The 16877-nt window shown below is 41.7% G+C and overlaps 1 protein-coding gene across 7 annotated transcripts in view; it reads left to right on the top strand.

Annotated features, from left to right (window-relative positions):
- The window catches only part of ptprfa (protein tyrosine phosphatase receptor type Fa), a 353347-nt gene that overhangs the window by 254676 nt on the left and 81794 nt on the right, over window positions 1–16877 (top strand). For all 7 annotated transcript variants that reach the window (XM_086263516.1, XM_086263515.1, XM_086263514.1 and 4 more), the window contains 2 exons: window positions 15007–15124; window positions 16128–16709. In XM_086263516.1, coding sequence (XP_086119642.1) covers window positions 15007–15124; window positions 16128–16709 — 700 coding nt within the window. The remainder of the gene's footprint in view (window positions 1–15006; window positions 15125–16127; window positions 16710–16877) is intronic.

Here is a 16877-nt window from a genome sequence, read left to right as displayed (position 1 = left end):
TGAAGCGGACAGCACGGGGAAAAAGAATTTGACTGATCTTGGAAGACCTTTTGATTCCCAGTTTGAGCTGTTGAGCTGTTGAACTGTTCGCTGACACCTGTCAAAATATCTGATCATCTAATAAACACACTGCACAGCTGCTCCCTTTAGGCGTGTTGTGAGAAATGTAACTTAATCATATACAAATGCAGCAGATGATGAGGTTACATTTCCACAGGGATATTATGTAAAGGAATTTTTAATATAATTTCTTTTTTTATTGCAGCGATCTTGTTCTATTAATCATTTCCATCAGAGTTCGATGATCATCACAGATGCATTTCACCTTTCTTTGCTTTTTTTTGATGGTAATGATGCAAATGTTGATTTACAGTGAAATAACATCAGACAAGACTTTTAATAAACCATGGGTAGCACACTTCGCAGCCTGAGATGCCTCCTTATCTGTAAGTGTGATCATTTCACTCTGGTGTGAGGGTGCAAACACAGACATGAGAGCATTAACGGCGTTGTGTGTTAAAGATATTAATATGGTTTTACATTATTACTGGGAAACAGTCTCACATACATTAATAATGTCAGTCAGTCTTTATATTAACACTCTCAGATTAAATGACTTTGATATGTTCAAAAATAGATGTGACTACAAAGAACACGCCTCTGGTTCTGTTTACAGCACAGTGAATGTTTGCTTGTGAAAATGATTGAGATGATCCAACTTGTCAGATGGTTGAACAGCTTCAGAAGCTCTGCGCTCACATTTCTGTCATCAGCTGTCTGACAGTTTCAGGGTTTGGCCCAGTTGTGGCCCACACCTGCTGCTTTCTGTTGGCTCTGTTTCACCTTGATTGATGATGTTGGCTCAAGGTGAGTCTGGCTTCTTCAGTCTGACTCCAGGGCCACATGATATGGGACGGATGTCAGATGTGTTGTGACCCAGTTCATTTGGGTCTTTTCTGGCCCCCAGAACACCTGTAACTGAGCCCAAAGTGCCAAAACTAGTAGGCGGGGCCCAGATGTGCCGGCTGTCTGGTGTGTTTGTAGGTGTGTTAGTGTTTTAGCCACTTGCTGTCTTTTTTTAGTAACAGCGTTCTTTGTGTATCTCCGGCTTTTTTTGCTTCCTCCGGTTTTCTTACATGTGGTTTTATAGAGATTCTTTCTCGTCTCTGCTTTTGCTTGTAGATTACTTTTACAGTTTGACATTATTTACTCACTTTTGAGGAGTGAACTGGTTCCTTGTGTTTTTATGTGTCACTAAAACGAATGATTTGTGGTTTGAGGGAAACTTTTTTCCCTTTTGTGTCCTGAAACTAGGTCCTCAACCTGACTATAACATAACAGGATGTGACAAAGCAAGCAGTAGTTCCACTTCTCTCACTTTCACCTGTCACATATGCAGCTGAATGCCATCCAGTATGTATTATCGCTATATTTAAACCCAAGCAGGTCTCTCACCTCTCTGTGACAGGCAACTATTCATGACACTGCACGTGGGGCTGTGGCTGGAACAGCTATAAAATCATTTGCTGTTGAGCGAGGATGGCCAGCATGCTGTGTTTGTCTGCTGTAATACTCGGCTGCCTGCCTCTGTTTTGCTCAAGTACCCGACTGCAAGCCTGAATATCACAGCTGTGAAGAGGTGTGCACAGATTATTGTGGACATGTAGAGATTAAGATACTCCCATTACAACCCTCAAAGGAAGCAGGCACAGAATTTACGTTATAAAGACTAAAGAAGACTCGAAAAATGATACTCGGTGTATCTAGGTAGACTCATCACTGTCCTTTATTCAAACCCGTGTCTAAGGATTCTGATTATTTCAGAGAGAAGAAAGCGTCTCCACCCGTAGACCAGCAAGGCGCTTTAAAATATAGTATAGCTGTGAAACCAGCCATCATGAGTTCACTGACAGAGCCAGTGATATATCACGGCGTAGAATACAGTAATGCATCAGTTACTGTATGAAAAAATGAGAGCTACTCTATGCTGAGGCCACTTCGAGCTGCTTTATTTAATGGATGTTGCTGTGATTTAGAGCTTGGGTTGCACTCTGGCCAGGGAATGGATGTAATTTTCACCCCATCGTTAACAGCTTACATTGTTTATGATATCGGCTTTTATTTATTTCTTCTAAGAAGCTGAGGAAGCGAAGCTCTTTGTCCTTTATTTTTGGGTACTCAGCAGGTTGTTCAGCACAATGCCCAGTTCCTCTGAATCAAGTTGTTGAAGCAGACATTCACATGCGAAATGTCATTAATGTCCCGATGGCCTTCGTGAGCCAGCAATCTTTTTCATCCACGTGTCTTTCTGTCCATGTGTAGCCGTCTGTGCTGTCGGGGTAGCAGTCTAAACAGAGATGCCCAACCTTCCTCATCACAGCATTATTTTTAGGGAGTATCAAGCTAACTCAGAGACATCATCTCTAGAGTCTCCCCAGTGGGACATACCCAAACGGCTTGTGTAGGAGTCAGCTTTTTTAATAAGGTTTAATTAAAATTTGTAGGTCAGTACCCATGGCTTTCACAAGGGAATCCAAAAGTGCATTCTGAAAAATAGCAAATTGTTTTCCATTCTGTACATGAACTCAGGTTTTGAATCAAAAGGAAATCAGGATTTGTTTGTGTCGCTTTTTGGAGAATATCAAGAAAAAAAACCACAAGTAACAATTTTGTTAAATTCTTCCTGCAGCTCTCTGTTATACACAGAGAGTTTTGTTTTTCTCTCCTGGTCCTTCGATGATCCAGCTTCTCTTTAGTGGTTGCTATGAGTTTTAAAGATGTGCAAAGCCAAAAGGTTAGAGGGTTGGTGGTGGGATCTTGCTCAAAGCTTTGTGTTCTACACTTGGATTCGGTTTGTTTGTTTGTTTTCTCCTCTCAGCATCTAGTTTCATTTCCATGTGACAATCAGACTTAAGCATTTACTTTGTTAGCTGTAGGAACAGATTGTGATTTAAATGCAACCTTACAAATTCACTTTGTAAGGTTTAGGCACCAAAATGATTTATAACTCATGGTTAGGATTTAAACAGACCTTTTTACAACAGCACCCACATTAGATGATACTTTATTAGGTAGGTGTAACACATGATGACTCCTGTTCTATCTAATATACTATCTGCGGTTAGCTGACAATTAGAAACATTAGGAAAGCAAAAAACATACATATCTGAGATGTGTTAGTCAGTTAGTGACTTGGCTTTGTTGTGGGAACTTCACAAGCAGCAGCAAGACTCCCACACAGCAAAGAGCAGCATGTGACAATAAGGCTACGTTCACTCTGCAGGTCTTGATGCTCAATTCCAATTTTTTGATCAAATCCGATTTTTTTGTCTGCTCGTTCACACTACAAATAAAATGCGACAGCAAACGCGCTCTAGTGTGAACGCTCAAAGCGCCCGCATGCACAAAAGAAGACGTCACACACAACGCGCTCTGTTTAGACCCAGAGCAACAGTATTGTTTGACTGATGGCCCTTAATGTAAAGACTTTACGTTTCCCAATTTTGCTTTATTATAAAGTTATTTTGTTATTTACATTTGGCCTAATATTGATCCTTATTGCTGTTTGAGAGGAGCGGTGCTTCAAAGGATAGCTGCAGATTTCTGTCAGAATCTGCAGATTATACAGTACAAAGAAAATGTTCACGTTTCTCCAGCGTTGTCTTCCCAACAGTTTCGCTGACATCAGGATGGCCAGGAAGTGTTCGCGATGTCTTCTCCGGCGCTGATAGTTGGCGTCTGTCTTGTGTCGGTGACGTAAAAGACAGATTTAATGCGACGTGACCATCAAACAGCAGTCGCTTTCTGAAACATCAGATTCAGCACCACATACAAAAGTGACCCAGATCGGATTTGAAAATATCGGATTTGTGCCGTTCACACTGTCAGACCATGATCGGATATGGGTCGCACAGGGTCAAAGATATCAGATTTGATGCACTTTCACCTGCAGTGTGAACGCAGCCTAAGAGACCGCATGGAAACGAGGGGCTGGAGTGCAGGTGTGTTGCAAATCGACTTGCAGGTAAAACCTGAAACAGCTTAAATAGACTTAAACTGGATGTGGAGGAAGAAATCAGCAGAGCTGATGTGGTCTGGATCTGAGATATTGCTCTGCTGGGTCTTTTGGCAGAGTTTATCCAAATGCATAATAAAATGGAGAGAACAGGAGAAAACGGATGCCAGAAGAAGATTGAAAACATAAATAACCAGTGAGCTCACAGATGACCTCGAACCAGCTGCAACAAAACTTCTTGCACCTCTTGATTTAAATAAAGAGGTGTGTCTTCTGTGACACGATTTTTCCAGCCTGGACAGGTGAGGTTCACAGTGAAATGGCTAAAAGATAGAGAAGGGACTTGTTTTTGTTCTGATCAATATATTAATGTCACCAAACTTTAAAAACACGTGTTTCCTTAGTAACAGTTTACTACACTCAGATAAACAGGGAAATATTAAAATACCTGAAGTATTATAATTTCAGGACCATGGACAGCGCACAGCATTTTCATCACGATCTCACGGACTGTGATGTAACACATGACTGTTTGTAGTGGTGGACCTGCACAAATTCAGCTGCATGCACTTTGACAGTAAGTGGGCTATAGATCATAGATGCGCCCACGCGCAAATCTCCCCGATGAAATCTGCAATTTCTTTTATTGATTAATTTGTCTCAAAACAAAGATAGCTTAGAAAACTGTGGTGATGTCAACACCACCAGAGTGTAGAAGGTTTTTTAAGTTTAAACCTTTGTCAGTCAGGCACATTTGGTTTGTTTTATCCCTTGAAAGGGTGCAAGTTGTCTTAATGCAACAATGCTGGAGGTTTACAGTCCTACACTGAGCCTGTTTTCATTAGAGCAACCCTTTCTGCCAGACTGCCACTGTAGGCCTACATCTAACCTATATTTATATGCTTGTCTGATTACAATTAAGAAGCTGCCCCTATCCTGTTAATAAATTATTCTTAGCTTGGACTTAATTGCAAGGCTCAATGGGAAGATTGAGCATGTCATATTTAAATGAACTGTGTTTAGAAAACAGCGCAACGCTCAGAAAACAACCATAAAACTAACCACACCTATCAGCACAATGTGTGGGTTATATTCACATATTGTGTGTTTTGGTAAATCTGGCCTGATGCCCAGTTGGATGTCCAGCATCTGCTGGTCTGTCTGGAGCTTGAAGGATCTTATTGCTCCCTTTGGGATTGAAGGGATTTCCATCAAGTCCATGTTCTCAGTCTTTTTCCATATATGCTGTGTTCCATCAGTATGCTCATCAGTTCCTCTGATTAACTCAAAGTCACATGTTTTTATTGAAGAAACTTGTGTTCAGTTGTGAATATTCAATATTAGGATGTCAAATCTAAAGATTAAGAGAGTGGCCTATTGGCCCGGCACTGGGTTAAGTTTGTTTTAGATTCACAGGTAAGACATGCTGTATAGTGTGTAGAAAGCTAACTCTTTAAAAACAGTTGAAAGTTCAGAATTTTACAGGTCAGCACTAGGGATGGGTATCGTTTAGGTTTTATCCGATACCGGTGCCAAACCGGTACTTTTGAAACGGTGCCGGTGCTTAAATGGTGCTCAAACGGTGCTCAAACGGTGCTTAAAGAATGGAGAACACAAACTTTGTCCAAAAACCTCTCATGTTTAGCTGTTTTCCACTTTTTCTTTGGTCATTTTAGCCTTTTTGGCCAGAGTGAAGGGAGCATCTGCCATCAAATAAGAGGACAGCCGCATGTAACTACGACGGTGTTTGCTAGTTCACCTTACATGCATTAATGTAATAACGTGGTTAGCCTACTCAACGTAAATTACACACGAACAACATTAAGCTACTCACGCAGAGAAGAACGGCTGCTGCTGCATCATCATCCTCATCATTCCTGCTACACTGGCAGGGCTAGGGGCCAGGACTCTATTCTTCGGGTTTTTGGGGATGTTGCTAACTCCGGGTCCAATAACAGGCACCACACCCGCAGTAGATGTGCTCGGTGTGAGGGCTCACAGCAAGCTATTAAATACGGCGCATTTCTCGGCTTTAAAAAAAACGCTATGCGTCGCCAGGTGTTTCATCAGATTCGAGGTGTTACCTCCTTTGACAGTATCACAGTATCAGCTTAAAGCACTTGTTGCTGCTGAGTTTGCATCTTTTGCTGTGAAGTACAGCCAGACTTTTGCGCTGCTTTTCGGTCTGGTTACTACCGTTTATGTCAGAACCAGTGCCATCATGGCACCGGATACCGGTACCCATCCCTAGTCAGCACTGTTATTGCTGATTGGTCATGTTTTCTTTAAGGCTTAAGGATCGAATTGCACGACTGTGCAGTCACCTCTGTATGCTCCACTGTCGGATAGGCCAGTTCAGAGTGCAGCAGTGGCGTTATTCTGCTTTCATAAATGATTAATGAAGAAGAAAACACAGACAGACCACCCAAAAACAGAATGTGCAGGTGAAATGTAATTTAACTTTACATCAGTACCAAATTCTAATCTTGACTTTATCCTTTCTGTCTCCTCATCAGCGTCTCCATCTACACGTTTTCATCTCTGTCTCTGCTCTGAGCACAACCTTGGGAAAAGCTATGACATCTAAAGTGTAGATGAGTCTTTTTTTATGGCGCAGAATACTAAGCATGAGGAGATGCCAGCAATACAAGACATAAAATTATTTAAATCCTTCTCCCTATTGTCTGTCTCATAGCTTATGTTTATGGTGCCTGCATTGTTCAGATGGAATAACAATGCGGTTTTACTGCTGATACAGTTGGTTCAGGCTATGGATGTAGTGCTGCAGGTTTTTGAATTTTTTCAAGCAACATCTAGTTTCCATCCCCATGGTGTTGTTTAGTTGGTTCTTGTGCAGATTCATCAGTTATTGACCATGAAACACAATCCAGTGGCACAAAGAACACAAGCGGGAGATTTTTCTATTTTCTATTCCTTTCAATTCAACACAAAATGCTTCAAAAATAATAATAATTCTAATATTAGTAACAGTGTGAGTGAAAATGTGAGCCTCAGTTGATTTCAGCACATTTGTGGCTAGAGACTTGTCAATGGCATAAAGTTGTTTTTTTCATACACTTTGTCGCTTCAGTTTTTAACTTAGTTTTTTAGCTCTCAGCAATAAAAAGCTGACGGGGGTCCTGCTGGGCAGCAGGTGGCCGGGCGGGTGGCATAGAGACCCAAGTTTGTTAATGTGGTGACACAGGAGTTTGATGTGTGTATCTGCTCGGAGGCTGAGAGGGAGCACGGGCAGTATTTTCTTTTTTGTTGTTGTTGTTTCTGTGATAAAATGAAGAACAGTCACAGTGATTTCATAAGTGTGGGCTATGGTGCCACTGCCAAAACGTTTGTCCATCACTGCACACAAGCTTCAGACGTAAACATCCATGTTTTCATGTCACAGTGTTACAACGGAAAGAACTTCTTGTCATGTTTTAAAGACCTCCTAGTTTCATAGAGCTCTTTGCTCTCAGACCGCAACGTTTCCAGATTTTTAGTCAAATCTGGTTGTGATGTAAAACTAGAAAAACATTTATAGTAACTTTCTAGAAACTCTGGATGACTGTTAAAATAGTCATTTGAAATAGACATTAAAAATGGAAAAATCCGAAACGTCTGTGGTAACTAACACGAGAACAATCTGCGATTAACAAAATCACAAGTAATGGAAATATTCAGTTTTGAATGAACATTTAGGGCATCTATAAGTAGGTTTTTGTTTGCAGCTGTTTCGAGAAGTCTTTCCTCTGAGTTCTATGTAAACCTGCAACAGAATCTACAGCTGTCTACTTGATCTGTTTACTAAAGTGTGCATGGATGCATTCCCATAACTTCTTCATCAAAATGGTCAATAGCCCCTTTGTTAAAAAAAATGTAAAAATATTACCTGCCTCTAGATTTACTATCAGATAATGTACACAATGCATAATGGCAAGTGATTTTGTTCTATGGCTGTGTCTGATATTAAAATGAAACTGACCTGGTTTTAAATGATCCATAACATTGATGAAGAACCATCAATGTTAAGTAAACGATGGCTGAAAAAAGCTTTGCATATCTTAGTTATTTTTCTGAATACATCTATATCTGTAAAATCCAGGAAAAACCATAGTAACTCACTAGAAACGGATTATTTCATTAAATTTATGTTTCTTTTTGGAAAAGCACCATAAATATTCATCTAGGCAACAAAGACAACAATGAATGAAATCAGGCACTTAATAGAGCAAACCTAGAGCACGCCTCAGTGTGTGATTCACATCCCCAAGTTGAGGAAACTGGGTTTATCTGGCAGGTGAGTCAGCGGCTCTGAATGTGCTGCCTGAGCGAATCGAGCTCTTTGCAAGAAAACACGAGTTTTCGTTATCGCCCTTCTTCTTAAATTGGAGCCCCTCATGAGCCTGGGCCAGACTCCCCTCATGAGTCGGCACTACAGAGGAGAGCACTCATTATTCACACATTACCTCCATTTCCACATGAAGTTTAAAGTGGCACCTGTTCCTCCTTCAGTCCCTGATCACTGTAGTGTTCCTGCTGAGCTGAACAAACATTCTGCTCTTCTGGCTGCGCTCCCTGTTTTTCATCAGTGGACTCATGAAGACTCAGCGGACTGCGTGAGTAGTCACAGTGCGTGTTGTGTGGACAGGGGTTATGGCGAGTGTGTTTTCTGTCACAGCATCCCATGATCTCTGTGTGGGTACTAACACAATTATTTTCCACCTACCTTTCTCTTCAGTTAGCAGTCTAAAGAAGAAGAAGCCTGATGGCGCTCAGCAGCTACAAAACCAAGTAGTAACATTTTCTCAGTTATACCTGATGTAAGCAAGATATCTTAGATCTCTGCTTTTCAGTTTAGTTAATTAAGGTGTTCGAGTGATGGCAATACATTTTTATATAATGCCAATGCAAGGCTGTATATTTATTGCACAGATATCAGTATGTTGTAGAATTGCACAACAGATGCAGACGGCATTTTGCTAATTAGGCTAATAGGTTTAATTCAACCCAACCTCGTACGGCCATATTAGAGGACTCCAAATCTAAACCATATATAGTGTCAATGTGGTGAAAAGTGTAGGGTTAGTGAAAGTGACCAAAGGTCACATGTGAATATTGAAAAAACAAACAAATTCTTATCCACAAGAGGGAAAACCAATCTAACAAGAGTCTGAGAACTGCCTTTGTTCATAATTTAAAACAAATGATCACAAATGTGTAACGATTTAAAATTTGAGACTATTTTCAAATCTTAATTTAATTTAATAAGTTGACAGCTTTTCGGGTCAGAGAGGAGACTGGCAGACGGTGGCGTAAACCTTCACAGCCTTTACAGATGTGTTGGTGAAAACCAGGGTGGCACCTGTGGCAGCTGCTCACAGTGTGTGTTTGTATGTGTGTGCGTGCACGTACATGTTTGGTGTGGGTGTCTTTTTGGTGTGTTTCTTGAACCACAGCCTCCCAGTCTTTGAAGGAATGCAGCTGTAAATACTCTGTTGACTTTATTCTGCAAGTAAAGTCGGGCTCGTGGTTTCACTGTTGGTTTTCTGAGCCAGCAAAGGGATCTCTGTTTAGCTGACATACTGTTACTGAACACACACAATATTCTAGACTCTGCAGCAGTAATTGTCAAACAAGTGCTCAGTGTCTCCTGCTGCCTCACATCACATTGTTATTTTATTGAATGTGGAATCTGTGTAACGCAGACGTCTGCTTTATGCTACCTTCCATCCAATAAAGAGTGTCTGCTTATTTATTCTACTTGAATGCAGCTGCTGTTGGTTTATTCTGCAATCCAAATCCACAGAGACATCAGTGCATACTGCTTTTGTTTGTGAGCATGAAAAGTACAGTGCTTCCCTTCCAGCTCTCTGCTCCATTCCTTCTCTGCAGTGCCCATCACAATAGTGTTGTAAGTCTGTGCACCGGTGCAGCAGACACACAGTCCCATAGTTCAAGAGTAAACTAGATGTTTGTGTCTACCTGTAGTGCAAAGCACGGGGCTTATTGATGAAGGATTACAGGGAGTTGGGGCTCAGTTTGTACTGCTGTAAATGGATTTTCTTTTACATATTTTGTTCTGTGGTGTGTGCTCTGTGGGCTATGTGTTCACGCTTTGACCTCACTTACAGTCTGTGTAAGATTGTCTTATTTGCACTAGGCAGACACATCAAATCAGTGCATACACAACACGCTGCTGTTTTGTGGCTCCTATTGCGTCATTTCTCATGCAAGAAGCGAGGTCCTCAACATTTGTGCACCTATTCTTGTCCAAACCTGTTAGAAGCTGAGACAGAGAGAAATTTAAAGACCGTTTGCAGGTAACTGATTTTTGCAATTTGAAAAATCATGTAGAATTGTTTTTATAAATGACAAAGGTCTGATACTACACAATACTAGAGACTAGAATCAGCAGACACTGTTTCTGCAATAGCTGCTGTCTGAAAGAAATATTTTCAGCCTCTTGTGGTTAGTTTGGGAAAGTGGAAAATGCGTTTTGATTGCATTCTCAGTCGTGCACCTTGCCTGTGCTCTGGTGACTCACTGTAAATGACTGTAGGCACAGTCAGACGTATTGCATCTGTGCTCTGACTAAACAGTGACATCACTTATTCTTCACAGCGTTGATGCTTCCTTTCATAATATTACATCATATTGATGAGCTAACAGCTTGTTAGTGAGTTTCTAATGAAGTAGAATTAATGGAAAATAAACTGAAGGAAGTTCTTCAAAAGCAGGCTCGGTGTAACCCGGCATTGAGCAACATTTTAGATTCTTTTAGATCCTTTTTGGGACAAAACTAATTTAGGTTTCAACTTCATTGCTACTGTTCACTATTAAGTACTTATTAAATACTCAGTTATTACAGTGGAGCTCTCCACAAGCACAGACTGCAAAGGAAAATAAAGTTCACATTTAAGAACACGCCGGCTGCTCTCTGTGGACCTGTACATTATTGATGACATACATTTATTAATAACAGGGTGAAAACAACAGTCGGTGGTTCTGCTTCTTTTTCTTTGTGGTTATGTGTTTGTATTGTTTCTTTGTTTTTTTTACCTTTATAAAATATGGTTCTTGGATTTAAACGAAAAGCCACGTTTGTATGCGCTTGTGGAAACAGTGCCTTGGTTGCTTAGTGTTACCTGCCAGCATGTACTTACTTCTCTGCTAATACTTTACAGGTAAACTCAAATTAAAAACAATTTCAAGCATATCAGAATTATGAACAGTCAACAGAATGTGCAGAAAGAACCACTGCAAATCTAAAATATGTATTCAATTTCATTTTAATTCAGTTCAACTTTATTTGTATAGTAAAAGCCTACAATAATAACTATGCAGTATTGTTGTAGGGCCAGGCAGCACTTTTGTGTAATACCAATTTCTACCACATGTTGGCGCTTCAAGTCACTGTAAGTTTTGTTTTGTAGGAATCAACACATTTTTATTTACAATATCAGGGGAAAAAGCAGCTGTTGAGGAAATGTTGGAAGGATTAAAAAGAAAACTATAGCAGCACATTTCTAAACATATTTAACTACCAAATGGTAAAATGCCACCGAGCGATGAAAGCTCTGGTTCAGAGCTTCACAGAGTAATTACAAAATGTACTTTTAAGACTATCGTGCCTTTAAGCCAGCTTTCTTCTTGATTGGCCCTCATAAATAGAAGCTTTGACCAGAATGAGGGACCATCGGGCCAGAGCTGTGCGTCTGAGATGAGAGATATGATGTCCTCTCTGCTGACATCACACAGAGCCAAACCGTGTTAAACTGTGAAGACGAGTCGTTCAGATGACCCTGCCATCCATAGTTCTGCACAGTGGAAAGAGCCCCTGAGAGGCCCTGTCCACGGGGGAACACTCATTTCAGACCCATCCTTCCAATTTCTGTTGTAATGAAGAGCAAAGCTGAAACACTCATTAAATTTTTCATAGCGCATGAGTTTTCCCTTTAACTGGATTGAAACCAAAAAAGAAGTCTCTAAAACGTTTTAATTATTTCGACTTCATATTTTATTTATTCAGTAAGCTGTGCCTGTTTTATTTAAATGGGTCAGTTATTTCGAGGAACAACTCCTTTCAAACTCTACACAATTAACCCAGAGTCGTTTCTCTAAGAGATTAAACCCCAACACGAACACCTTATAATGCTCCAGCAATAGAAATACTTTGTGCATTTACTGTTGAGCACAAGTTTCCCTCTGCAACGGTTCAATACGTCAGTCCAGCACAGGTAATAAATAATGCAACCTACACAATACTTAAACGGAGAGTGGCCAGAAAGGCTATTGCTTAAAGGGACTTTCATTCCCAGCTTCAAATTTTAGTTCTTGTGTCCGTCCGTCCCCCCCCAACCCTAAGCCCACATTCTTCTGTTTGGCTGCATAAGGTTTGAGCAGTAGAGCGTCTTGATGACCACATAAGAGATCTCTCTCTTTGACAACACACAGAAAAAAAAAGTATTGTGAAACTGAGCAGGAAAAAGCAGTGTGAAGCCTGACCTTTTATCTCACAGCGATTACTTGTACAAATGTCCTTATTGGAAACTTTGGCCATGTCTAATGAGCATCCACTGCTAGAACAAAGAGGAATATGTCCAGTTTAAATTGGGTAAGGAAGCCCAGCCCTTGAACAAAGGTCTAGCTGTATGCTTCCAGAGCCATGGCTAACAAGCTTGCAGACTGTTAGCTCAGCTTCCCTAGCTGCCATCTAAAGCATCAAATTGATCAAATTCCTAAATGTAACATGCTGACTGTGGGTGTTGTTGAAGGGTCTCCAGCATCCACTGAAATATCAGGCACACGTGTCCTTCCCTCTTCATGTGAGGAAGAATCCGCGCAGTGTGCGAACTGCTAATGCGCTTTTGTAGTGGATTTGTTCCCAACATTAGTGGAATCTCCCCCACTGGTGATGGAGGTTGAAAAGACAAGGAGGTGGAGGACAGCAGCGTTTGATGTCTGACACACAGGAAGTCACTGCCGATTGATTGGCTCCCGTTAAAGCAGACGCTCCCCTCATAGGAGAGATGTCTCATGTCTTAATGTAAAGTGTATCATCTGTTCAGTCCCTGGGAATTCATCCCTGCAGACTCCTGCTCGCACTGCGTTTGAAAGACAGATGAAAGACCAATTTGATTTTTTTTTCTCCCCATTTCAAAAGCAAGAAAATCTCTGGCAACAAAAGTGGAAAGGAATAGCAGCAGATTAAAATAATGAGGCTTTTAGAGGACTTCAGTAGCTTCACATGAGTTGCATTTCTCTCTCATCTTTCACCTTCTTTGCCCTGCAGAGAACACAGGAAGGAGGGAAACATCTTAACTCTTTACGCCCCGGCTGAATTCAGTTTTGTACGTCTCTGCTCTTAAATTAGCAGAAGACACCCCTTTTAAATATCCAGTGGTAGATATTAAACTGCCTGCCACAGAATAATAATTAGAGTGGTGGTTGTTTCTGGAACACCCCCCCTTTTCCTTTGGCAGCGCTTTGCTAATTTGCAGTGACATCTCCGTGGCTCAGCAGCCCCTGGGCTGTAGGCAGAGGCACGGTCATGATGGGCAAAATGGAACCCACTGGGCATTCTTTACTGGAACTATCAACCCCCGCACACACTCGCAGCTACACCACTTTCCCGCTGCCATTTTTCTCTCATCACACGCTCCTTCATCTCTGCAGCTCTGCTCCACTCAGCACTCAGGAGTAGAAAGCAGTCCTCTGCTATCTGAGAAAAGTGGACCTTTTTCGTGCCTCTTCATGGACTCGCGGCAGTTGACAGGCCGTACATGTGGCTATATTAACGCGGCTGGACGAGCACGTTCGAACATGTAGCCTAATGTGCATGGCAGAGATTCTCCTGAGACGAGTTTCTTTGAGAGGTCTTTATCATAAAACACATTTGAGTTTAATATTGCTGACAGTGACTGTTTTGTATACTTGGAGAAGGCTTATGTTCTGTGGGTAGATTACTGGAAGGCATCAGATCCTCGTAAAACAAAGTGAGAGCTGTGTTCAGGTCCTTGGCACTAAGTCCTCCACATTTTCAGGGGATGTTTTCGTTGTCTGTGATTTGAACCACACGGTCGCACCCTTGCTTTTTGTAAATGATATGGTTTTGTTGGCTTTGACAGAAGGTGAGCTTCTGTATGTGATGTGGGGCTTTGCAGCTGGGTTGAGCGTCAGCATCTTCAAGTCTGAGTATGGTGTGAGATGAACAGGCTGAGCAGTGCAGCATCAGCATCGTGTTACGTAGCGCACTTTTGTCAGACGCCATCTGTCTTTTGGCTTTGGCTCCTTGATGCAGGATCGGACACCAAGAAATAACGCTGTCGTATCAGATCGCTAGAAAGCCGGAGGTTGACGGTGGTTGGTGGTCACTGAGTAATCAGCCAGGAGACCATCGCTTGTCCTTGTTGTTGTGCTCATTGACTGCCTCGTTCTTTTGTTGCTGTCACTCACTGGTTAGGTGGACCTACTAACAAAATGGTTTTATGTTCTAGTTTGAATTATCTAACTGGACAAACAGCAGGTATGTTTTCATTATCTTCTCATGACTCGTTTCTTCAAAGAGAAGATCAGGATTCTGGATTCAACGTCCATAAACTGCATCTGTGCAGTTACCAGTTAAAGAATAATAGAAATAAAAGAAAAACAGATAATGAAACGGGGAACAATCTCTGAAGAACCTTCGTTTCCAAAAGCCTTTTGTAGCACTCGGTGCTGATGTGCAGTGATGGTATACTGGAGTGTTGTGAACAGGTTGGTGTTCGGGTGGTGTGGAAATGTCAGAATACCTTGAGTGGTGGAAATGTGAAGCTGATGCATGTGTTGTGTGCTTCAGTTGCTCAGTGCACTAAATTTTCTGCCAATTGAACTGAAGCTGTTGTCTCAACTTGAATTTTGTTGCCCTTTCGTCTGTTTTTTCCATCCTCTCTTCATCTTTGTCTCCGTTTCTCTTCCTCCTCCTCTTTTCTTCCCCGTGTCTCTGTGCTGAGCAGGAGGCCTTTATAGCAGGTCTGCTCCCAGAAACAACCTATTCTGTGACTGTGGCTGCATATACTACCAAGGGTGACGGAGCTCGCAGCAAGGCCAAGGTGGCCACCACCACAGGAGCAGGTGTGTGTGTTGCATACAACTAATACAACAAATCTGAGGCCATATCTTGATCACATTCCTGCTTGTTTTCTAATATGTCTCCATTTAATACCTTTCAGGAGTTTTTTTTAGTCCTGCATAGTCTGATTTTTTCTGTTTGTCTGATTTTGATAATAATATGAGCTAATGTTGGCTCCATTTTACGTTTAGCTCGGTATCATCCTGAAAGAGCTTCTTAAACGGTTTTGCAAATAGGCAAACAGCTGCATTCTTATATAAAAGATCTTGAAATCTTGCTTTTTGCCACAGAAACAGTAAAATTTCTAAACTTAAGTCACAACTTTGGGTGCTCACACTGTTGCTTTTGAGTTTTCCTCAAAATGTACTCTAGAATACTTGGCTGCCCCAAGTCAACACAAGTCAGCACAAGTCAACACAAGTCAACACTCATTACATCCTCGATAGAACGGGCGGGGCAAGTACACACAGAGGCATTTGTAGCATACTCAACTTCTTTGAGTTGGAATTGACAGATGATATTTCACAAGAACTAAAGTAAACCCAAGTATACTGAGAAGCAGGTCTTGTTTTTTAAACCAGATGTCATTAGCAATGAGCAGATTGTACTAAGAGTCCAACAGCACTGCACACAAAGCCCCTCTGAAAAGCATTCCTTACTTTGTCTGTTTCACTCCACCATAATTTACACATCAGAAAAATGAATTTTGCAAACAGACGTCTTTGCAACTTTGACTTCTTGTGGAGCCAGAAGAGTTGCCCCCTGCTGGTCATTAGGAACCCCGCCCCACACACACACACAAAAACACAGGTTTAAAGAGCTTTTTAGACTCAAAAGCTAGTCTGAATAACAGTCTTTGTTCTTCTGATAATAAAAAGTAGTGTGGCCTTTATGATGATCTCAAAAACAGGTCCTATACCTTCCAACCAGCTAAGAAAATAAGCTAGATCATATCTAAATGTGTCTTTCAGTGCTGAATATTTACAAATGTTTCCTGCATCGCAGTTCCTGGAAAGCCCACTATGATGATCAGCACCACCATCGGGAACACCGCTCTAATCCAGTGGCAGCCCCCTAAAGAAATGGTTGGGGAGCACATGGGATACCAGCTGCAGTACAAGAGAGCAGAGGAGGAAGCTTTCACCATTAAACACTTCAAGAAGACAGATGATCATTTCACAGTCACCGGCCTCCACAAGGGTGCCGTGTACATCTTCAAACTGTGTGCCAAAAACAGAGCAGGGAACGGGGAGGAGTATGTAAAAGAGATCAGCACCCCTGAGGACATTCCCAGCAGCTACCCGCAAAACCTGAGCGTGGTCGGCCTTACTGCAACTTCCACCAAACTGGCCTGGGACCCGCCTCCTCTGGCTGAAAGAAATGGGAAGATTGTGAAGTATGTGGTGATGTACCGAGACATTAACAGCCCGAACAACAGCACCAACGTTACCACAGATACACAGATGACCGTCTACGGTTTGCAGCCTGACACAACCTATGACATAAGAGTCCAAGCTTTCACCAGCAAGGGCGGAGGACCTATCAGCCCCAGCATCCAGAGCAGGACCATGTCCACCTCCATGCCAGGTGAGAACCACAGGCTTAGGTGCAGCTACTAAAAATCTCAGTGATCTCGACCTCAAGGTCAGAGCAAGTTTCTGAAAATCGTGTGAATGCAATAACTTGAGAACAAGATGAAACTGAAAGGAGGGTGAGGCTAGTCCCAGTATTATTTAGTTCTGTCCTCTACATAAC

Source organism: Aulonocara sp. 'chitande type north' Nkhata Bay, linkage group LG15, assembly GCF_057382095.1.
Source record: "Aulonocara sp. 'chitande type north' Nkhata Bay isolate Kocher_YH1m ecotype deep benthic linkage group LG15, A_spYH_male_GT1.1, whole genome shotgun sequence".
NCBI lineage: Eukaryota > Metazoa > Chordata > Actinopteri > Cichliformes > Cichlidae > Aulonocara > Aulonocara sp. 'chitande type north' Nkhata Bay.
The sequence above is the reverse complement of the archived record's forward strand: the minus strand, read 5'-3'. Positions and strand labels throughout refer to the sequence as shown.